The sequence below is a fragment of the Astatotilapia calliptera genome, chromosome 23, assembly GCF_964374335.1.
Source record: "Astatotilapia calliptera chromosome 23, fAstCal68.1, whole genome shotgun sequence".
Taxonomy (NCBI): Eukaryota; Metazoa; Chordata; class Actinopteri; order Cichliformes; family Cichlidae; genus Astatotilapia; species Astatotilapia calliptera.
Genome location: NC_137443.1, coordinates 40,216,920 through 40,241,501, shown reverse-complemented (window position 1 = coordinate 40,241,501; position 24,582 = coordinate 40,216,920). Strand labels below are relative to the sequence as shown.

Below are 24,582 nucleotides of genomic sequence, written 5' to 3'. Positions count from 1 at the left end.
AACGCAGTAAGCACCCAGCGCTGAGGAGGTTGAGTATGTGGGAGGAGGAGGAAGACGTGTCTATCTTTAGTCCAAGTCATCCAGATCAGAGCGTATCGAGAGGATTAGAAAGGGAGCAATATGAAAACTCGATGTTAAACTGTTGTTTAATTAACAATATTAAACCCTGTAGGGAAGCACAAATATGCAGGAATAGCTGCAGTCTTGGGTCTTTATTCTCTTAATATTCAGATGAAAATGTACTACGGTATATTAAGATCAAGAGTTATTTTGTGAAAGTTATGAATTCATATGATCTCAAAGTACGAGAGAAGGGGAAAACAAGTGCCGACTGTAATGCACCGACAGCTTCAGCAGCACCTGTTCTGCCTGCAGTCGACATACAAATGATCAACTACTCTTAACATTTGAGTTACAAATAAAGCCTCTCATATTTCCATCGCACAGGAAGTCAAGAGGGCTGGGTGGTGGAAAATGACTCGAGCTGTGTAAACACTGTTGTGACCAGATACTCCACTGACTGAATGTTTCCCCAAGTACTTCTAAATATGCTATTTTTGGACAAAAAACTCCACCAAGCCTCAACTGTATGTGTGCTGAAATGTTGCAGTGAGGAGTGTAGGGGTCATCTCCAAAGCCACCTATTCCTCACCGCTATTTTTCGCTTCTCTCAAACGATCTTTGCAAAAATAGCTTAACGCCAGTGTCTGACACCTCTCATCTAAAAATATTCTCAACAACTTATATCACCATTTCAAAATACGGCAAAATGAGAAACATGAGGCAATAAAACCAGAAACAGCGTGACAATAACAAACTCTGAATTTCTGCGATGCCCACACTGTCGTGGTGCTTGGCTCTAAATGGAGAGTGGGAATTCTTGAGAGTTTAATGGGACACAAAATGCTCATGCCGATAAAGGTCTCTGGGGGCAGATGCAAACAAAGCTGAAACAGAGGAAGCAGACAAAGCATCTACAACACCCATAGACAGGAATAGCTCCAAACACACACATATTAATGCATGTCCCATGCTGTAAATGCTGCTGATAACCTCTGGGGAATGTAGTGTGTGGAAAAAAAAGTGAAGGAATCTATAGGGGAAAAACAGACAAACAAAACCATGTGATTATGCATATCTGATAGGCCACTTTTAAATCCACCTTATTTATATCGATATGGATTGGGTAATCTCTTAGAAATGAAAGGATACCACATCAGTTAATGGAAATTAAACTTATCAACCTACAGAGGGCTGAATTCAAAGACATCCTAAAAATCAAACCCCATGGTGCCAGGCAGTGAGCATAGGGGCCCATAAGAGGAAGTCAAGCCCTCAGGCTGCACTGCTACTGATTGTTTGGTCAGAGACAGTCACACCAGCATCTTGCTGGAGGTCATTTTGTAGCTCTTGCATGTCTGCTCACTAAGGAGCAGACAGCGGTCCTGGTGATCGGTTAAGGGTCTTCTACGGCCCTGTCAGGCTCTCCTAAAGTAAATGCCTGTCTCCTGAAATCTGTCTCCTGTGCTGGGAGAAACTGCAAGCCTTCAGGCAATGGCACAAATTGATGCACCATCCTGGAGGAGCTGGACTACCTGTGCAGCCTCTGTAGGGTTCAGGTATCGCCTCGTGCTACCAGTAGTGACAATGACCATAGCTAAACGCAAAGCTAGTGAAAAAATAGTCAGAAAAGATGGAGAGGGAAAAAAGTCAGTGACCTCTAACTGTAAAAACCATTCCTGTTTTAGTGGTCGGGCCATTGTTGTCCTTCTAGTGCACCTGCTGTTAGTCTCATTAACACCAAAGCAGCTGAAACTGATGAGCAAACCCCCTCTGCTACTTACCAGATCAATATCCCACAAGTTTAACTGACTTGATGTTGCACTCTGATTTAAAAAAAAAAGTTTCTTTTTTTAGCAATGTATTTATAAAATAAGTGCTGTATATTCTAGCACTGTAGTGTATAAAAACATGCAAATCTATAAACACAAAAACAGCCTCATGCAGGTTTCCTGGTGATCGCCTTCCTTGTTAAAAATTCAGCAGTTGTAAGGCCCGTCTGTTCCATGTAATACAGCTCATTTGCAAACTCTTGGTAGTTACAAAGGGAAACTACATGTTAATTGAAAATCAATTCAATCAATTGTTTCTGAAAATCACCCTCTCCTTTAAAATAAATTTCATGCAAACATCTCTTCTTTTTCTCATGTCAGACCATCATCTGGTGCAAGCTGCACTTCTAACCTGTCAGACTATGATTCACCTTTCACACATGCATGTGTTTGTGTCATCACAGTAAAAACACCACGCTGAAAAGCCAAGTGTCAAAAGATCATAATGACATCCTGTAGCCGTTTGAAGGCAATAGGCGCTTTCGAGCGCGTCTTGTAATCTTGTTTGTGGCTTGACAGTTGAAATAAGGTCTTCTGTCAAAGAACAAAGCCTGGAGCAGACAAATGCTTGGTTTCACTACCTTTAAGATATAAAAAATAGATACGATCTCTTTGTAAATGTGCGAGTGCGTGTCATTTCCAGGCTTGCATTTGCCATGCAGATGGTGATTATTTGCTCATTTCCACTCCCATCCCTGCTTTCTGTCCCTGCCCTGCCTTTTTACCCCCGGTCCCCTCCCTTCATATACAAAATCACACCAGGAGACGAGAAATGAAAGCCAGAAGCTGCCATCCCTGCGTCAACATGTGGGCATTATGCAAGTAAAAAGAAGGAAAAGAGGAAACTTCTAAGTGCCAGTAAAAGAACTCTTTGAACAAGGGAGTGGCTGGACCAAAAGTCCAACTAGGTGTGGCTGGTTTGTCAGCCTTGGCTGACCTGTAGTAGCCTGTGATGTCTGACTCAGAAAATAACATAACACACTGTGCTTGTTTGCCCATGATGAATGGGAAAATTTAGCGTGGCTGCAGCCCTAAAGGTTAATGAAGAAAGCTTGTGACAAGATGATTACAGGTTTAATTTAAGAAGGGGTGAGGGACATACAGTATGGGTGGAGCTCATTCCTTATTTGTGGCATGGGGAACACTCAAAGCTGTACACTACACAAGGAAGATGCATTAAAGTAAGAGCCATGCCAAAATAGAAATAAGCCTCACTTGTGATAGTTTCTGTTTTATGCTACACAAGGTGTGTTTACATACTGATGTCATGACCAGCAGCACCAGCAATACCTGAAAATGAAACTAACACTCCCACCGCCTGCTGTCGTTTGATTCGTCAGCACTGCCAGATGTGTAAGTTAGACTACCACATCATTACGTTCTATATTGTTGTTTTTAATGAAGTATTTTTTTCATATTTTGCCCTGAGTCATCCAAACGCCTGTATTCAAGCTGTAAATTCCTAAAATAAATGTAAAAAAAAGTAAACTCGCGCTTGTATGTTAAATCTACGGCCTGTGTACATAATGGTAAATTTTAGGCTTTAAAACTAGTGGGGCTACAGCCTTCTTTCACACACAACTACGGCAGCACTAAACACAAGATAGCGTTGATGGAAATGTGCACCGAAATCTCAGCATTGTCTCAAATGTTGAGACAGTCCTGTAAACATAAGTCAAAAACAGAACACGAATAAGAAGTGGCATGTGTCACATGAAAGCAAGCACATCAAGGGGACGGACTAGTTGGTTGGTTGGGGGTGGGGGGGTTATATGAGATATTTAACAGGCTGGAGAGAGAGCAGAGAAGGAATGATGGATGGGTACAATAATAATGGAGGAACGGAGCCAGCTATTAGATTGTGGAGGGGGGGCTGGCCGAAACAACAGCTCCCATGTTATTAGTCAAGCACGAGCAACAGCTTGTAAGCAGGGAAGAAACACACACACACACACACACACACACACACACACACACACACACGCTTGAGTGCATTCAGGATCACTCAACCACTCCGGCTTACGCAGCCAGTTAGGAAGGAGGGGCAGAGAAAGAGATGGGGGACAGAGAGAGGAGAAAGATGGGGAGGATGTCAGAAGCAGACAGATGGAGAGAGGAAGAGCAGGAGAAAGTGAGACTAGAAAAGAGAGGGAGTGTGAAAATGCACGGTCACACTGGTGGGCGGTAAGGTGCGAGGACTCAACAGCTCACCAGCATCAGAGCGAGCCAAATTTCAGCTGCCCTGCATCTATTCAAAGAGAAACTGCCATGGCAACACACAAGCACACACGCACATCTCTGTGCTGACAGCCCTCACATACACTGTAACAACCTACATTGTTAGTACAGTGTTTGAACATCTGTTTGTAGCCATGACCACAAAGCATACAGTCGATCAGCACTTCATAATATAGTCATTTATGCGCTTGGTGAAAAAGCTGACGTCACTTTGAAGCAGCGAGCACGCACATGGGCAAGTCTCTTCTTATTTGTCTGTGTCACTCTCGCTTACACAGAAACACAGCAACGATGTGTCAGCGTCCCTGCTTCCTTCAGGGCATCGGCCCAAATGTGAAATCCATAGTCTTGTCCATTCCCTCAAGAGATCAGGTTACGTCAAACACTTCCAACTACACACACACACATACACATAGATGAAGGGGCTCAGGTGGTCTGCTGCAGTGGGCTCATACACACCCACACAAACTTTGTAAAACATGATGCAGCACTGCAGCAGCAGACAGCAGAGGCTGACGAGTCGAGAAGTATAAGCCAGACATTAAAAAACAAAAAACAAACAGCCAGTGCTTAAAAAATAGATGAGACCCATTGATCTGGTAGCATATAAAGAGCTGCAAAGCCACGGCGTAAACACTCTACCGATTTCCTTCTCTTGTTTTCTTTTGGTTGAATTGATGCTCGCTGGTTGGCATTGCATGCAGTCTTATTTTGTGCTTGCTCAGACACAAATATGAACCTGGGGCAAGTCATTTCAATAAAAAAGGGGTGTGTTTGCATCATGAACTCATCAAGAGTAGGAGTTTTTAATGCCACACTATATCCTAGAGGTATTCTTTAAGGCCCTTCCAGCAGAATATAACAATAATTCTTACTTATGTAATTAATTATGGGCCGATTATCCGCCAATGCCAAAATGTCAGCCTTCAAAATGCTCTAAACACTTGGTTTCTGATGCTTCTTCTAGAGTTCTACTATTCAAGTAGAGTGAAAAAACAAAAATGCAAAGCCAGAAATTAGCATTGTGGTGAAGTAAAGGAAAAAAAAAAACCCAAACATATTGCCTGCTGTCTACCACAGACCATTTTTGATGAAAATAGATGCAGATGCCCCCCAAAGAACCCCAGGCTCCAAAATGAAAATGGATATATGCAAAAGCCTCATTTAAGTACTTTTCCATAATTAAATCATCCACTTTAGACAAATGAAATCATTATAGTGCCAATCATTTTTCCTTCTTCATTATCATTTGGTTACTCGGTCAAGCTGAACAGTATGTTTACATCTGCCACCTGTTAGGGAATAATAAAAAAAAAGCCCACAGTGGGTGCAACAAATTGCACGAACACCACATGCTAAAACACACACAGACACACAAACCAGCCATGTGTGATGCACCCTGCACGAAGGCTGAGAAAAAACTACATATGCATCCCCCAACCCCACTGGCAGCTGGGAATGGCTTCCTCCGTTACTACATTTCCCATGTCTCCCTTGGTCTTTGCTTCTTGGTCTTTGCTTCTGTCCATAACCCCTGCAGCTGGTGTGCGTTTGCCTCTCATGACACAGACCCCTCTTCCTGGCACGCCAGCTCCTGCATTCCTGCTGTGTCATTAACGCGCACACGTTTAAATAATTTTTTTCATTTCAGAGAGGTCTCCGTGGCTGCAGCTTGCATGTCTTTGGGACAAGTCGGAGAGACTGTTTCAAGGATGTTTCTTTTTAAGAACATCCGCCTTCCACGAAGGCGTTGCCAAGACAACTGTGACCCAGAACAATCACTCGTTAACCGTGCCCCCAAAGCACGTGATGGACATGTTGGAAGGAAACTGACAGCTGAGTGTGAACTTTAGAGGCAGCCCCACTCTAAACACAAGACAGTGACACACACTGTGTCACCACTCCCTGACAGACACAAAAGCATCCCTACTTCCTGGAACAGTTTAATTCCAGGGCGAGGACACTTCCTTCTTTAGGCCCCAGGCTGCATCTCTGCAAGGGGCCCTCTTAAATATCCAGCTCTCACATACATTTGTGTCTGGCTCTTTCTCTCTTCATATTTTCCTCCCTTTTTTTGTTTAGACATTTTTTCATTTTTCAAATACATTGACCAGACCTCTCTTTTCACATCTGATTTAAAAAAAAAAAAACATGAATAGGAACACTGTATGCAATCCTTTGGACAAATGGAAAACACATTAGGTACTAAATTTGGAAGGGCTTCAGGTAATAGACAGTGCCATGAGTGGATAAAGGGCATTACTGTACAAATAACAGCATCAACAAAGAGGAGATTGTTTCTGTCCTGTGTCCCACTCTAGCAGAAATCATCTGCAATCAACAATAACCCAACCAGACTGGGATCAGAAGATTTGAATTAGCTTGTTTTTGTGAATCACTTCAATAAACAAAAATAATAAAAACCAGTGTGGAAAATAGCAGCCAGCAAGCCGTAATATTTGCAGAGCGGCTTTTCTTTTTTTTTTTTTTCCCCTTACAAAGCTGTTCTTAAACTTCCTGGATCTTGTTGTTTTATTCCAGTTATGGAAAAAAAATCAGAGGTGTGAATGTCTGTAGTCATCTGTGCATTTACTAACATCTGTGTGGTTAACACAGTAGCTAAAAATAGATTAGTTTGCATATGTGCAACTTTTCAGAAAATAAGTACAGTACTTGATCTGTGGGGGTGGGAGAGTAAAGTCAACAATCTCAGTGTAAATTAGAGTGGAAACTTTTGAGACCACAGATTGCAAATTCAACACAGATCTGCGACAGTGAGAGAAATAAAAGCTTACTGTGAGGAGCATCTCTTACTACAGACCCCAGCCGCGGCTCGACTCACATGGTTCCACTTAAATCGGGAATTATCTCCTTCGGCGAGGAAGACTCTCCCCTGACAAGATCCTCCGAGGCTTTACTTCTCTTTGATTTGGCTTTGATTTTCAAGGTCCTCTGAATCAAGGCTTTGAGGAGGGGCAAAGCCTCCCTCTGTGCACCCCCACTTGCTCCAGCTTTGTGAAATAAACATGGCCCCACACTGTTAACTTAGAAAAAACTGTAAACCAGTGACACGACAGGCGATATGATGGTTTGAGCACATGGTGCGCCAGACATGCATGTCAGGGGCACTGCAATAAAACAGGCATTTGAAACCACCTTAAACAGAACTTCTCTTTGAGTTTGCTACGCCAACACAAAAAACAACAATCTGCGTGTGTGATGTGTGCAAAGAGGTTTCGCAAAGCTTACTGGCAGCAGCGTCAATAACAGTTTTTCCTTTTTCCTACACTCAAGAGTTTATAACCCACAAAAAGTAGTCACTCTGCTTTACAGGAAGTCTTACCTCTGAAGTGGCTTTTCCTTCTTTCTATTGAGGTTAAAGGTCAGATGACACTGCCACTTCACTCTGGGGCTGTGGAAACAAAGAGAAGAAGAAATTCGATTAGATATGATTTAGTGCCTATTTTGAGTTGCAATGGCAAAATACAATCCCCGCTTTTGGTCACCTCATCGAAAGCTATTAGTCAGTGAAACCCCAAACTTGTGGATCGCCTCCTATTGCTCTCACTGCGCTGCAGGAGGATCGAGAGGCACGGCTGCCAGCAGCTGGAGACGAGCAGGGTGATTTCACTGTCACAAGAATGCAGGGGATTAACCGGAGGGTGCTCGAGAGCGAGCGATTTAACCAAGCACAGACTTAAACGCCGCGCGTGGCCAGAGAGACACTTATCATAAAGCTCTGAAAGCAATCAAGTGCGGTTCGCTCTCCATCATAAACTCTCTCCATCATTACGGCGAGATTAACAATGTGACATTTGAGCTGTGGAGTCCGCCTTCATTTTACTACAAAGCATTTCCCGCCAGCACACGCATGAACACACGTGCGCAGCTAAAACCTAATAAGCATGTCTAACCGCCACAGGCTAATCATTTCACAGCGTGAGTCAGAGTAGAAACCTTGTCAAAACTCTTAGGTGTGCACCGACTGTGACTCACCAGTCACCGGCGACAACGCTGACTAGGCTTTAACCATTTCATTCGCAACACCGTTGAGTCACACCAGCCCATTTTTCCCCCTTTTTTAAGATCTAAAAATCAATCTAGATGTTGAATCATAATCTGACAATGAAAAATAATGGTAGTATAAGGTTAGAACATGCTGAGCAAGACAGGAAATATAAATGCTGTATATTGGTGTGCATTACTGTGTGTGTGTGTGTGTGTGTGAGAGAGAAAAAGAGAGGCCGGCAGCTGATGTTATGGCTATTCCCGCTGGTCTCAGCTGTTCCTTCATTTTTCTACGCACCAACTGTTGTTGAGCCACAGCATGAGGCCCCTCCCGGGAGCAAAAACAGAAAGAGGAAAAAACCTGGCCTGTGTAACTGTGTGTGTGTGTGTTTTCACAGCAAACAGACTTCATGTAACAAGGGAAGCGTGTTAAAGGGGATGAAAGATCTCATGGGTGCGTTGTGCACATGCACGGCATTACTGACACTTGCATCTTAAAAAGACAAACAAACAATAAAAAACATTACAAATTACAGATCACCCTCCCCCCACCATTTCTGTGTAATTTGCACACAGTCGACATGTGATATCACTCAGTCAACACAGGGCCATTGAACAGGTGCGGCAGTGACACACGGGCCTGTGCAGCTGCAGGGGGGGGACACACAGTTGTTTCAGTCACAACAGCACGGCGGCTGGTGGGGCAGCTGCTCCACGGCTGAAAACAAAGGCAGGCCTGCGTCACATGCACAGACAAACATGACCAAGTTATGATGGAGATGCACTGTATGGAGGAAGAGGAGGGTCTTTCTGATGTGAACAGACAGTGTTGTTGTAGAGTTGAACCACGCATTTAAACAGATGTTGCTATGAGAGGTATAAAATGGTCAGGTAAGTGTGCCGTTATGGACCCAGTGTATTAAAAAAAGCAAACAAAGAAACCTCCCCAACAAACACTGTCTTCCTTTGACTGGAAACTCAAGTTGTTAACTGGGCACTACAAAAAAACCCAAACAAAAACCCCCACAACTGTCCCAAAAAGGTGCTCTGTGCCTCGCTGTCAACAACATCAGCAGATTTTTTTTTCCTTTCATTATTTTTTAATGTGCTTTACTTTGGTGCGCCATTCAACACCAGACTGAGGGGAAACACAGAGTCCAGTGTGGTGGACACAGGTGTGTCCTTGTCCACCCACACTTCCCCGATTAGCAGCACTCCTCTGGGGCGGCTCATTTCCTATCGGGCCAGGAAGTGGGAAGAAGGGCAGTGCAGTCGGAGAGCATGGAGTGATGATGTCACAGCAGGAAATAAAGACTCAGATTGTTGTAGGTGAAATGAGCAAGCGGGCGAATGAGTTAGAGGGCAGGGATAAATGCATGACACATGTGCACTACGCTTCATGGTAACTATATCAAAGCCACAATCTGTGACTCCAGCATGAGCAACAATCTGACTCTGACATGCAAACTTTGACACACAAAGACAGCTGAAGCAGACTGTTCAAAGTTTTGGTGGACTACGTGCAAACTTGTGTCATATTTAAACAGCCGAATGGTGTTGACAAAACAACACCACTACATTCAAAGCAGCACGCTATCCAGTGTAAAAACATTAACTTTAACATAAGATTAATACATTGCATTGGTATCCAGAATTTGCTGCGTGTCTCACTAGTCAGGCCCCATCTGCTCTGGTTGTAGTGGTATATAATCACACGCTGACCTATCAACTCACCTAACCTCAGCTTCACAAACAAAATGTCAAGGTGACACAATACAAACTAGAGATTACTTGTTTTTTTTTTTTTTTGTTTTTTTTAAAGCATTAGACTCATTCGTGTGGGTTGGATGACAAGCTATTTTCTGGAAAATTTATTTACTGTATAAAATTTAACTGTTGCAGAATAGATACACACCTTCATCTGATCTCAAAGGACCCCGAGCGTTCTTGTGAGGGCAGATGATCAATCAATCAGCTGCCTTCATGGTTTGATCCAGTGCCGATTCTCACCGGTAAGGCATTAGTAATGGTATAACTGCATTGCATTGATCAAGTCAAGTGCAATTCTGAGAAGTAGCTGCTTTCCTTCTTGCACAGAGGCCAGCATGACCTCCTAAAAATTACAACTTTTATGTCAGCCGAGGCTGGGAAAGAAAAAACCCCCCAAAAACCTCAAATTACCTTCTTACTACCTTCAAAACTCTATTCATATCACCCTTTTACTCTCAGTACAGGGCACTGGGAAGACTGCTTTCTAATATTAAAATACTACCCATGTGGGTCCCTAATTTTACTTTTTCTATTTAAACAGCTAAATCCTTATTCAAATTACGGCACCAAGACTCTACTGAAGCTAGAAACACAACCTGCCCTGCTTAGCAGCTTTTCCCAGTGGTTACTATCACTCACAGGCTTCTTTAGCAATACCCACTCGCACACGGCCAAGTCTGGTTGCAATTACAAGGAGCTGATCTCCTCTCCTCTGTGGGATTCTCCACGGCCCATGCAGTGAGCACTGGGCTCTGGAAAAACCACACATGGTGGGAATTATGGAATAACGCTGCGTCAGGAATGTTCCCACGATGGCCACTGGGATCTGATGGAGGTCCCACCGGCTGGCTAGCTGCCGACAGGGTTTATTGGCAAATGTAATGTAACACTCACACACATACAGAATTACATGATGAAATGCCTCTTGTGTTAGCGCACAGCTGGATCAAAATGTCTCTTTGTTTCAAAACGTTTTTGCACACTTGTCATTTAAGTGCAAACAAATCTGTGTGTCGAGCTCTCAGACTTCATCATTAGCACAGCTTGATCACAGCTGATCAGCTTAAAGCCTGAAATCTCACTTCTTATTTACACCATTTCATCTGAATAATCTCTTGATGGGGATGACCAAAAAGCAGTGAGGGGTGAAGCTGACAAATCAAACATGACAGTGACCCTCCCTGTCACCCCAAAGGCATGTTGCGGTGACAATCTCAGGGGCAGCTCTCGACTCATACACCGAGTATGGTTGACTGTGTGGCACGTGGGTCAAAATAATCAGGACTCTCTAGAGAGTGAAGATCAACGGAGCAGAGAGAGATTAGCAAGCTACTCAGCCACGAACTTAACCCAGAGATGCAGTCAATAGGCGCTTGCGCTCCCTTGCTGAGCTGCCGGGGTATTAGTGAATGAGATTTGCCAAGAGGCAGTCACACAAGCACCCACACACACACACACACGTTATTTTGTGAGATTAAGCCTGTAGGTTTGACTAACCGTCCGGGGATTCTCTCAGAAAAATGTGTCAATCCACTTTTACCGCACAGAGCACGGCTGTTTTCACTCACTGCGCTGTAGCTGTAGGTCACTGCAGTTACTAACTGAAACTCTAGATTCCTTCAGTGTCCTACATGAACCCTGATGTTAACACACGCACAAAAAAAAAAAAAAAAAAAAAAAAGGGAGGAAAAAATGGAACAGCCTGCCAAGATCAGTCGGTACAGTAATGCAGAAACTGAAGCCAAGCGTTGTGAAAAAGTGACTTCCAGACATTGGCAAAGGACGCGAGGATAGGAAGACTGACCTCAGTGTTTCCAGGCTGTCGTATTTCATATGACATCAGCTCCACTGATATTTTATAGGTTCTCATGAACCCCTCTCATCTGTCTTCATCCTCCATATGCTACTTCTCTCCTTCAACTCTCTTCCTCACAGGTGTTTCTTTGACTTCCCAAAGTCTTTTTGGCAGCCTGTATAATTGTGAAGTAAGTGTCACGGGGATGTGTGGTGAGCCCTGTGGCAATGAGACAAGGACAGGCTGCTTTCCAGTCCTTTTGTAAGTACCACTTGCAGAGAGTAGTTACTTACTAAAAAGACATGAGCTGGGGTAACTTTCATGATTACGGAGGAGGGTGTAGCTACAACATCTGAGAAGGGAAAGTAGGCTACAGTGCATATTTAATGGTAAAGCAGGACTTTTAAGCCCCAGTTTTTGCTGCGCTGCTTGTTTGCTGCTTGAACAGAAACACTTGAAAGAGTTGGAGCATTTCAATAATGTAGGGGTGCATCTGTTTCTGCTTTTACTGTATGCAATGTAAACAATATCCTTACTTAATATAAACTAGTGGGTTCCACTTAACTAATGCCTATGTGAACATTTTGCCCACAAACTGAGCAGTTAGTTGTAAATACATGTTTCATTTAATAACTTTTGCCTGACTGTACAGAACTCTTCTGCAAGAGCAGAGACTTGTGAGTCTGTTAATGTTTAACTTTAAATTTATAATTTAGTAGTGCTGTAATCATGATGTTATTTATGTTGTGTTTAGACTTTGATTTCTCAGGATTTGTACTGCGGTTTTAGTGTTTGTGAGAGTTCAGCTTAGCAACAGGCCACCAAATGTTCACAATTATTATAAACCCATTGTTCTTGTACTCGTGCAGTGTATGGGTCACAGGAACAGAAGAAAACCTGAGTTTATGGTCTCTTAAAACCAAATGTAAATATTGCAAAACTTTCTAAAAACTAATTAAGCTATTCATAGTGATACTTTCCAAGTCTATGCAACCACTTTGTCAGGTAAACCTGTTCAACTGCTTGTTAATGCAAATAGATAACTGGCCAATCACATGGTAGCAGCTGAATGCATTTAGGCATGTGGACATGGTGACGATGCCCTGCTGAAGTTAAAACTCTGCAACAGAATGAGGAAGAAAGTTAATTTAACTGGGTTTGACCATAGCAGTTGATGCCAGACAGACTAGTCTGAATGTTTCATAAACTGAAAACAAATACCCAGTGAGTGCCAGTTCTCTGGCTGAAAATTTATGTCACTTGCTATAATCAAGTTAAGCAGAAGCGCGTCTAAACTCACAACGTGTTCAGCTTTGAAGCAGATGGGCTAAAGCAACAGAAGAGCACACTGGGTGCCACTCTTGTCAGCTAAGAGCAGGAAACTGAGGCTACAGTTTACACAGGCTCACCAAAACTGGACAATGAAATAAAACGTAGCCTGGTTGAATGAGTTGATTTCTACAGAGACACTCAGACGATAGGGTCAGAATTTGGCATAAACAACGGATCAATCCTGGCTTGTATCAACAGTTCAGGCTGAAGGTGACAGTATATTGGTGTAGGGGATATTTTTTCACACATTTTGGGGCCCTGTAGCAGCTGAGGATCATTTAAGCATCATAACCTACCTGAGTGCTGCTGCTGACCAAGTCCATCCCTTTATTACCACAGTGCATTCATCTTCTTACAGCTGCTTCTAGCAGGATAACACGCGATGTCACAAAGCTCAGAAACTATTTTACTTGCTCATCTGATATCTACATGCAGTTTTTTATTGCTATCAACTCTATTCTGATTTTCTGTTACATTTTAATGTTATTATTCCTAAATTATTATTTTAATTCTACAGCACTTTGTGAGTACATGTGTGTGAAAAGTGGTCTATAAATAAACTTCAATTCAATTAAGATATTTAAGTGATTCAGGGCTGTATTTAAATAAAGTTAAATGTTATTTGATGCATGCCCCTGGTAAATGCAAAGTACGTTCTTTTATACTAAAACATCATTAAGCAACAAGGTCTCAACTGTCCGCCTCTCTGTCTCCCTTGGGTGTGCGGTGTTGCTGTTATTTAATAATTTTGAGGCAACGAGTTTGCATTTTCTTTTAATATGAAACCAACTTATCAGATTTTAACAGTGTGTGTGTTTGGAGCAGAATACTATTTGGAGCTCAAGTGGATGACAAATTAAATCGCGTGCATGCCTGAGTTTGGAATATATTTTCTATTTGCAGCAAGATTTTGTTTTTTTCCCAATGCTTCAGACATACCACAACTGCCACTGTAACCATACACACAAATCTGACACTCCATCACAATGCAAAGCCATCCTTTACCTCCCAAAGGAGACTCCAAGAAAGAACACTGTATCTGCTGTAACTACATCCTTGGTTTTCTCTGACAGTCTTATAATGCCAATATTGTTAGTGTTTTCAAAGTGGTAAATAAACCCAGATCCTCAGTGGATTTCCCTGGTATGTAACCCGGAGGTCGATGGTTAGAAAGCAACTGTACAAGCAGGCGTGCACTCCTCCAAACAGAGGCAATCTAAACATTTCAGGCCCAAAAGGAAGGCATTTCACAGCTGGGTGAAGGGACACAGTGCAGATGAAATTTGTTTGCATTTGCGTGCGATGCTTCAAACCTCTCAAACCACATCTATGCTGAACAGTTATCAGTTAGAATGCAAACAAACACATCAAGCCTGCATGCACGTGACCACGAGGACACGCACGCTGCTGTCACGGCTTCATGAGAACCAAGTGAACTCTGATCAGACGGGGAGCAGAGAGGAAACACTGAATGGCTCTGCTGATGTTTATCCCAGGCTAGAAATCATGCTGCTAAAAGATATTTGACTGTTTAATTTAATTCACTTGCAAAATTGTGAATTGCTTTCACATGCACCGAGTAGGAAATAAATCCACCTTCTCCTTCCATATGTAATTTTTAGGGCAGACAGATCATACGTCACTCCAAGTCTGCACTTTGCACAGTATTCATACTACTCCCGCTCGTCTGAAGCATTTTTTGTTGTCTTCTTGTCTAAGAGGCATTATGAACTTCTAAAGGCTGTCCATCCACACAGACCAGCCATCTCATCCATCAAACAGTCCCGTGACTGTTGTGGCCTTTGGAATCACCCTACGATACGATATTATCACACTACTTCACTCCCGATACAATATATTTGTGACAGCATTTTGCAGAGAGTATTGCAGTAAGATATATTGTGACTTATCTTTTTTAAATTGCAAGATATGTGCTCAAAGTTAAACTTTGTCAATATCTGTTTTAATCAATAAGATGAATTTCTCTCACTAAAACCTGCCATAAATGTTGCCATAAGATGGATCTGATATCAGTCTGTCGTTGAATTGTGTCAAGTTGGCAATTACAAGCAATTTGTTTCTGATAATACAGCAATACACGTGTCCAACACCCTCAAGCTCTGGGCAACCATTTAATCACCACAAGTTGCAATCGGTTGCAGAATGTGAAAAATATCAAACAAGCTCCACCCCAAATGCCCCCCCATTACACAATGCAACGTAAAGTTAACAAAGCAGTGAAATAAACCATCTGCAGTACAGTTAAGAGGGGAGGCGGGGTCGCCACCAGCCACCCAGCTGTGAGAATCAGCCACCTGCCATTGTCAAAGTCATAGTGATTAATAGCTGCATAAGCTGCTTAAACAAATTGTACAGTAAAAGAGGCAACAACAAAGAGACAATTAATGACTGAAGGATACAAAAGGCTAAACACGTATCATAGCAGAGCAGATGAAATATCGGAAATAGGTCAGGAAAGAGGCTCTGTGACCATAAAGACTAAGTAGTTATATAGACTAACCAGAGTAGCATGGTCTCAGTGACTTGCCCTTTGAAACAACAAAAGTTGGCAAGCATCTGCCCGCTTATCGAATAATGCAATGCAATCTTTTTTTTTAACAATCCCAGGAAACTTACCCTTTTTGCCCACTTGGCTATAAATAACAATGGTTTCAAAAATCTAAAATCTGCCATATAGATTAAAAAACATTTGAGAAAAAAGATCTGATGCAGGATTTACAACAAACTCGTCAACATCACACGCTGACATGCTTTGGCCTCAGGAACAGCCACAGTCTTGCCAAACACATCGACAGTTACAAAGCAAAACACATCATGACTTACTGAAGCCCCCTCCCCCTTCAATAAGTGAAGGGGTCCAAGTGTTTCCCGAGAAAAGGCATCGTCAGTTCAAATACAAAGTTCGGTTTAGATAAATCAAGCTGCTGCTTCCTTGACTTGTGATTGATGGAATATAGCGTGAGCTTCAGCGCCTCAGAGTGCGCTTTTCCTTTAAGAGCTGAAATCCCACCAGAACTGACCCGTACTAAAAATGCATACTCGTGATACTGCACTCATCCATTAGCACAGATAAGACCCAACATGGAAAAGAGATACGACTGTAGGTCAATTATAGCTGTGTATTTTGTCTGTGCACTTGAGCTGCCGAACGAGGACCAAGACCACGCACTGCCCGAGAGGAGAGCAGGAGGAGAGGCTGATGCCCTCCTTCTGCCTCCTCCAATCAGTAGTACAGCATACAGGGAGCAGGCTGCACTGTCTATGTGCTGCTGTAGCACAGGTGGGCTACAACAGCTGAGTGCTGAGCTTTGAGATAGTAAGAGTCTATGCTTGTTTTAAAGCATGCAAGGCCTTGTAATCAATTTCCATGTAAGAGAATAAAAAACAATCGACAAAAGAAAATATGATCAGAATCTCAGTTGATTTCCAGCCAAAGAAAGCACTGACACAAGTCTCTACATTTATATAAAGGCTAACAGGCACAGCCTCTTGCTATCTGGAACAGCAGAGTGTTTGCAGGCTGCAGACAGGCTGGCTAGCCATTTGTCTTTGTCTGTAAATGGAAGGGGCAGCTGTCACCAAAGGTCAGCAAAATGTTACCAGAACAAGGCCCTATAGAGGATAAGCCCACGTGCCTGCAACAAGGAGGGGGGACACACCCAAGTGGAATGAGACCTACACACTTTCTCCTTCTGCGCATTCACTCAAATGCAACACACCCACAACAAGGCATCCTGCTGGGATCATTGGGCAAGTCTCCGATGCAGCTGGTGGCCTTTTCAAGTTTACTCTGGGCTGTCCAACCCGAGCAGTGGTGCCTCTTACTGGCGTGGTTACATCGGGTTACAGTCTTCCCCTCCAGCTCTCCATCAGGGTCAGCTGAAAGATACGTTTGAAGTGGCATCCACCCCGCCCGACCCTCCATTACCCACTTACACCTGCGGCTGTAACACAACCTGGGTAAACTTACACCATCTTTGAGCTTTCGTGCAGGGAAGTTTCCTGCTCGGGGACACGGGTGAGTGGATGGATGGATGAGTCGCAGCTTGCACGACAGACCCAGAAAAGTGCTGACAGACAAATGGACGAGCATGCAAGAGATGGTAACACACACACATACACGCCAAGAATAGCTTTCAAAACTTTCCCGTCTCTGGAGATCAATCCTCAAGCCTGAATTTTCTTTGACAACTGTTATTCCCATCTAATCAACTATATCCTGGGGAAATCAAGCAAAAAATAAAAAAGGCTGAAAAGCAGCAGAGGGACAGCAGGGGAAAAACATAAGAGGTTTCCCCCCCCCCTTTCATCTTTGGCAAAACAAGACAGCATGGACCAATAGGAAAACGTGTTTTATGTTCTATATTTTTGTTGGAAGCTGATGGTTTTTCTAAAATATAACCTTCTCTCTCACTATGTCCTGTTTTTCTCCAAAAAGACAGCTTGCACTGCAGTTAAAGAAAAAAAATGCTTTAAAACAAGGATAGTAAAATGACACAGTACCTTAAAACATGGTTTAAAATTTAATCCACAACTGGTGGGTTTTTTTTTTTATTACTAAGCAGTATGCCATACTGCCAATACACTGTGGCTTTGGAAGCAAGTTTACCATCTCATAGTACAACATGAAAGTCTGCATTAATTTTCTCTTGACACAAGCCTTTGTGTTAGAACACCTCCTTTTGTTTATAGTTATGACTTTGACATGAATAATAACACTGAATTAAACAGGTTGTGTATGTTTTTTGCTGCAGCTATAAAAAAAATGTGGCTGGCCACCCAAAACATCCAAAACAACAGAACAAATATCTTTTGGGCCTTCCATTTTACATAACCAGCTGATAATTAAGTTCTCCAGAAGCACATTCATAACAGGAAACAGAGCCTCAGTTGAACTGCCCAAAGGAATATGCTGGGTTTTCCAGATGTGTTTTGGACATCATTCATTTCAGGACTGCTTTTGTGTCACTGACATGACAAGGGAGTGAAATTTGACTCTGGTCTGCTGCCAAAAATCCCCATCCTTAAAGGCATGTATGTGCCTGACAGCGAGAAACCAGAAGTCCAGTAGTTATTTTCAACTCATTGACTGCACTGTAAGCAAACGGCCTGCATTGTTGCTGCACTGTCTCAATGCCCGGAATAATAGTACTTCCAGTCTAGTGCTTTGTGGATGCAAATCAGGCGTGCCTTAAGGACACAAACGGTCTATTATAAAGCCACTGTGGGGAATAAAGACTGTCGGGGGGCTGCTTTAGTGGCTCATTTTGGAAAAGAAAAATGCTGCTTGTTTTTGTTGTGTGTTCAGAAAAAAACAAGGGAAAAAAGCTGTCCTCAATTGGCTTTGGTAACATGCTTTTTTTTTTTTTTTTTTTAAAGAAAAAGGCATACGTCTGCCAGCCAGCCTCTGCCAATGACCTTTGAACCTTCCCAGTCAACGGTTCATTATCTTTGCACTATTAGCATCTGGCTGCAAGCTAATTGTAAGAGTAAAAATTCAAAGCCATGCGTGCGAAAAGGCTTGTTATGAAGCTAAATTAGTGTAAGCACAACATGTGTCTGAGCTCTAACTTTTCCCACAGACTTCAACTAAGACTCCACGAACAGCGCTAGTTTTTTTTTCCCCTTCATCCCCCCACCCACACACCAAGGTGTCCACTAGCTAAGGTGGATGCTAGCATAAAACTGGCGATAGCCACTGGTCAAACTGGCTGCATGTTTTATCCAATCTGCTGCCGGCGGCGTCACCCAACAAAGGGAATTAAAGCTGTGCCCATGAGCTGCAGTGGGGAGGCAGGCGACAATGGGCTGAAACCAGCAACAATAACACACCTCTCCCCCTCATTTTACCTGGTTTTAGGTAAACTATCGTATTTCATTAGGGGGAAAAAAAGAAGATAAAAACATTAGCGCGACAATACCGTCGGCCATTGTAGCCTCCTCCCCGCTAAACAGGGTGGAGACTAGCCACACATCTTTCTGTTCAGCTGAAGGCAGAGGATGAAAATGAGGCTGGAAATACCTGTAGACGTCCACGACAGAGGCGCAGGGTTCAGCTTTGGCAACAAAACATCACACCAGTAACGGGCTCGTGTTCAGCTGGCACTCCCATTTAAAAAAAAAAAAAAAAATGCGGCTCTTTTCCCAGTCGGCGCAAACGCCGCACACCCTTCCTCCCCAAGAAAAGCAGCGTTCAATGGCCGCATAAAGGGGGGGCACACAAACCTCCCCCCTCCCATTCAAACAAACGCCCTACCACAACAAACACTTTAACAAACAGCTAACGACGCATTCACAAGTGAATGTCTTCTTTCCCAATATCTAGAGGTTCATCTTTTAAAGAAGTGCGTCCGTTCCCTTTCCCCGAGGATACAGTCTAGGATGGGCTGGAAACATTAACTGACATTTAGGTTTTTTTATTCCCTACCATGGTTGACATTTTCTCTGTATAAGTTAATAAGTTAGAAGTGAAGGAAGGGGAGGGGGATATCATTTTTAAAATGCCAGAGTAGTGAGGTGGGGAAAAAAATCCACTTACAGTGAAACAGGATTCACAAAGAGGCTCCTCTCCTCTGGTCTGCGCTCCAATGGGAGTAAACGTCCACAGCGAGAGGGGAAACTCCTGATATGTGTATTTATCTATTTTTAAATAAAATCTATTTAAATTCCGCCCATTATCCTCATCTTTTTTTCCACGCGTTGCCCTCGTCTACACGAACACACAGAGTCCACTACTCTATCCCCTTTTTCCATTCTTCTCAGCCGGAGACACGCTGCGCGTCTCCGTCGTTTCCTGTCCAGCCCAGGATCCAGCGTTGCCTTCAGGATCTACCGGGAATATTGTGGATTAGAGATGACGAGGAATGGCATAGCTAAAAGGCAGACGAAAGGAGACACGATAAGCTCCTCTGTTTGGCCAATAAGCATGGTTTTATGCTTAATTCTTCAATATAAAGTTATCATTTGCCCCTAAATTAAAAATAAATAAATAAAAATGACAGGCTATACAGTTTTGCTTTTCTAGGGTCGGTCACTAAAGTATTATTATTTACAGATTGTAAAGGCAACATCAGCATTCAAGAGCTATTAAATAATAATAATAATAATAATAATAATAAATAATTACGCTTTTCAGTGCGTCTGAAGAGAAATTCAGGTGAAACATCTAAAAGTCTGAGGCGGCCACAATGCACCGATTTAATTGTACCCACCTAAAGCCGCCACGACCACCACCATCAGACATAGGGGGCATGTTCCAGATTAGGGGATTATTTTTATCCATATGGATGTATTACATTCCCAATCCGTCCACCCTTCCAGCCTCTCAGTCATCTTTTGAGTTAAAATTCCTAATTCATGTGAATATTGTCAAACAAAATAAATAGTTACCATTGTGCCATTAACGCCTATTAATGCCTAGAAGCTATGCTTATCTGCATATACAAAAAGAAAAGCAACTTAATAACTATTTCCCATAACCTGTTACGCTGGAAGAAGATTGGGGTCGGATTTAAATGTTATGTGGCCATCTAGTGGACAAGAGAATACATTGCACCCAAATTACAGCTTCTGTGGATGTGCGGCTTTTTAAAAAATATGAATCTCAGGTCTTGGTAATCCCTTTTAGGAAACAGTTACAATGTACTGACAAGAAACCTGTATGGCACAGCACATTCACACGTTTTTTCCCTCCTTAAAACAGTAACTGTGTCACTGACTGTGCCATACACAGACTGTGACTCATACAGTGTACAGACTTCTCCTAAGTGCCTTTTTCTCTGCCAGTCAGCCTTTCCTGTAATCACACTTTGGCTCTCACACGAACCACTTCAGTACCTGCCAGTGCATTTTAATTTAAAAAAAAAATCCTGTTCAGTAAATTTTCTCAGGTGAAACAAGGTCATCGCACCATTGAACGCTCCGCCTTCACAAGAGGAGCAGCACAAGTCTTATTAAAATCTGAACTGTAGTAGGATAATGTTAACACCCGTTCCATGTTATTGTTTAAAACACAAAACCTGAGTTTAGCTCGCTCTACACGACCAACAAGACTAAAGTTAAGCACGCTGATGGCATAAAAGGTCACAAACTGGGAAACAGCAGAAACTTCAGTGGAGGAGGCAGGTTTTTTTTTCTTTTTTTCGCCACAGGATGTTTTCTGTCAAGAGAGGGTGTGTTTGTGAGCCTCAGTCACTGCTGCACTGTGTGGGAGTGTTTTTAGTCAGAAGCAGAGAGGATCGAAGGCATTGCAGTCAAAAGAACACGTGCGTGATGTTATCGGAGTAACGGATCAGATTTTTTTTTGTGCAGGTTCGCTTGGAGGAGCTCGGAGGTTTTAGGTGATGAGGGGAAGCCTTGGGGGCATCATTCTACTGGAGGCAAATTCCCGCTCTTGCTGCAGAAAATGAGGATTTCATGGATGTTCATGTGCCTTCTGGTTTGCAAGTCATCGTATGGTACTCAGGATCAAAGTGACTCCAACTGTGATTGGAGCGGTAAGCGGACTTTATTATGATTACACCATGAGCATTATTATTATTAATTATTGCAGGTTGATCTGTGCATACGTAGGGACAACAAAATTGCTTGTTTTCATTTGTAAACACTGAGGTTCAAACTCTGAGTACTGCAGTAGTACTTGAGTATTTAATGCCTTTAGATTGCTGAACTACATCAGTTGTGTAAGTACATATCCTGGCTTGAGATTTCAGCCGCTCTCGAGTTTGTTTTGTTTTGTGGTTAAGACACATAAAACACATAGGGGTTAAATTTAAAAACAACACACATTTATCCGTGTGGCGCCCGAGATCGTCCTTAAATCGACAAATGCCGTAGTTCAGAAAGCGTGTGTTTCAACATATATCCATGCAACAGATGGATACGTCACCAAAACTGCATGTGGTTCATGTGTTACAGTGCTAAATGTACGTCTGACTCAAGTCTGCCATTTGTATCACACATCTTGTTTTTCATGTGAAATGTGAGTTTGGCCGAAAGAGGTAAATGTGCTGATATCAAACAAATTCCATGCGGGGGAGGAGCTGCTCTGAAATGACTGGTTTCAAAGCCTGAATTTCAGTAAGGGGAATTAAATGCAAATGTCTGAATCTTTGCAGGAGCTCTGGCTCTATGAAGCCTCTGCCAAGCGTTTGGTGCTGGTTACTGGCGGTACTTTTCCAAGCCTTAGATGAAGTTAACTTTTGGAAAAAAAAAAGCAAACAAATGATTTTTTTTTTTAAAGTATAACATGCCACGTGTAATAGGCATTTATGATCACACAAATTCTCACAATTGTCTCTCCAGGATTGACGCTTCATGACTCTTCAAATGACAACGTGACTGTAACGTGCCCGTTGATACTGCCCAAGGATGAAGAAATTTCGTTTTACCTTCTGAAAGATAAAGACATGATTTACAGCCATACATGCAAACAGAATTGCACTGGGATGAAGTGGGATGCTGGGGAACTGCACACAAATGGATCACATTGGTTTTTCACAGTCAAATTAGGACACAATATCAGAGGACTGTACAGATGCAACATCACAAGGGCGTACCCTCCTCCTCTTACGAAAGACTATGGTGATCCTGTGCTCGTAATAGGTAAAAGAGTCCTAAAAAAGGTTTTAAACAGTCTGTAATTCATAGTGCAGTACACTAAACACTTCCTGAATATGCTTCTTGCAGAATTCCCTCACCAGTGCCCAAAACCCCCATGCAATCCCACAGGAGACGCACCAAACACAAGCCAAGAATGGATTTGGATAATGGTGATTGCAATTGTCAGTATCTACGGTGTAACAGTCAGCATCATTGCAATGTGTAACTGGGTAAGATATCCTTGATCCACAAGGAAGAGAAAAAATAGAGCTCAAAACAGTCGTTTGTAGCAAATTATCTTAATGTTTACTGAAGCCTGGCCAATACTGCAAGTTTATGAGTGAAAATGTACTTTCTTTACATGTAAATATACACAACAGCAACGCCAAAACAAGGAAACATTGAGGTTTGCTAGTCTGCCACGCACAAACACTGACGACCCATTTGAATTTGCTCCGATGCTACTCTGCTACATGTGCTGCAGACAGTGCTGCAGGTGTTGCAGGGGATGAACTATCATGTAACACTATTTCTAAATGACTATTTCATAAGTGTTTGTTTTAAAGAGACAAAAACAAGTAGATTTTTTTGTGTCAGAGAAAAAAAAATACATTGATTTTGATGTATCTACAACGGCAGATGCATGTGTGTTATATTCACCTAACACACAAAAGACTGGGAGGAGAACCAAATCCCTCGGTATTTGGGTCAGGAAAGATATCAATCATAAAATTCTGCCAAATCAAATACGCAGAGCTTTTCACTGTGGCAACGCCTTGTTAGGGCCGATACGGTCTGCTAACCTTGGCATATTTATTTAATGTTCAACATTTATCGTCTTTTATCAACTGTAAGAGAAACATTTTGTTGTGTTCTTGTTAGTTTTACACATTTCTATACAGCCAATAGACAAATCCTAACCCCTTTGTACATTTTAGAATCGACTACTTTTTGTCAGATTTTAGGAAAAAAGGCACAACCCTCCCCCCCTGCATAGTATGAAGAAGATTTTGTTTCGTTTAAAATGTTCAAATTGAAGGTGTTCTCCATTAACATGGTATGACATTCGTTTCCCTTTCCGTCTCTGAGACAGTTGCTCATCTCTCTTCACGTGTCTTGCAGCTCAAGTTGAAGAACACAGAAAACCAGAGTGACTACATGAACACAAAACCCAGAGCGCCCAGGGACCGCAAGAAGAAAAAAGGTCTTCAGAATATACAAAGACACTTCTAATGACTTCATCGGATCATTTTGCACAGCTTTAGTTTAGACCTAAACATTCAGGCTGTCCTCGCTGTAGCTTATTTTTGTCAAACACATAATTGTGAGGTTTGTTTTTTGTGTTTTCATATTTCGTTGTCAACACTGTAGTAAATCTGTACCTACACAGCAAAAGTAGCATTTTTCTTTAAAGCAATGGCTGTATTAAAACTAAAAAAACAACAACACACACACACTCTGGGTTTCTGGTTTTGCTCACTTCCTGTTTCAGTTACTAAGTCTGCCTGTCTCTTTTTCTCACACACACACACACATACATGTAATTGGGAACCCCTATCTTTGTGGTCGAAACAGAAGGTGGTGTCTGATTGAGGGGACTTAACCACATTTGAAGCATAAATGAATGTGCTACAGTATGGACGCTCAATCTGTTAAAGAGAACTCACAAAACCGCAGCATCAAGAATCTAAATGTCATGCGAGCTGTTATTAAAGTGTTTGACTTCTCTTTCACTTCAGCGAGCTCTTACATCTCTCTCAAAGAGCTGATATCGCTGGAGCTGATGAAAGCCAGTTACTTGAAACAATAACAACGTGCACAATTTCCTGCCTTCCTCGCTCTTAGTTTTTCCTTTTTTTTTACCCGTCGTGCACTCTGCAGATGTAGCAGCTTCAAAGGGACGCCACCTTTACCTTGCTCACCTTG

At 42.4% G+C, this 24,582-nt stretch overlaps 2 protein-coding genes across 6 annotated transcripts in view; one reads left to right on the top strand and one right to left on the bottom strand.

The window, feature by feature from the left end:
• The window catches only part of raph1b (Ras association (RalGDS/AF-6) and pleckstrin homology domains 1b), a 38,264-nt gene extending 18,397 nt beyond the window's left edge, over nt 1-19,867 (bottom strand). For 3 of the 4 annotated variants that reach the window (XM_026157670.2, XM_026157674.2, XM_026157675.2), the window contains exons 1-2: nt 19,595-19,867; nt 7,474-7,542 (exon numbers count right to left, since the gene is read on the bottom strand). The gene's annotated coding sequence lies outside the window, so the exon portion shown is untranslated. Of the gene's footprint in view, nt 1-7,473; nt 7,543-19,078; nt 19,236-19,594 lie in introns of those variants that run through there. The other variant, XM_026157671.2, reaches the window with a different exon arrangement.
• Nucleotides 19,868-21,275: 1,408 nt separating this feature from the next.
• On the top strand, nt 21,276-24,106 carry LOC113015625 (T-cell-specific surface glycoprotein CD28-like). Of its 2 annotated transcripts, none has more exons than XM_026157677.2 (4): nt 21,276-21,551; nt 22,360-22,659; nt 22,744-22,886; nt 23,779-24,106. In XM_026157677.2, exons 1-4 carry the CDS (start codon nt 21,461-21,463, stop codon nt 23,887-23,889), a joined length of 645 nt encoding a protein of 214 aa, XP_026013462.1. In that variant the 5' UTR covers nt 21,276-21,460; the 3' UTR covers nt 23,890-24,106. The 2 variants fall into 2 exon arrangements, with proteins under 2 accessions (XP_026013462.1, XP_026013465.1); XM_026157680.2 differs by having other exon boundaries at nt 21,309-21,551; nt 22,744-22,838.
• Nucleotides 24,107-24,582: the final 476 nt, after the last annotated feature.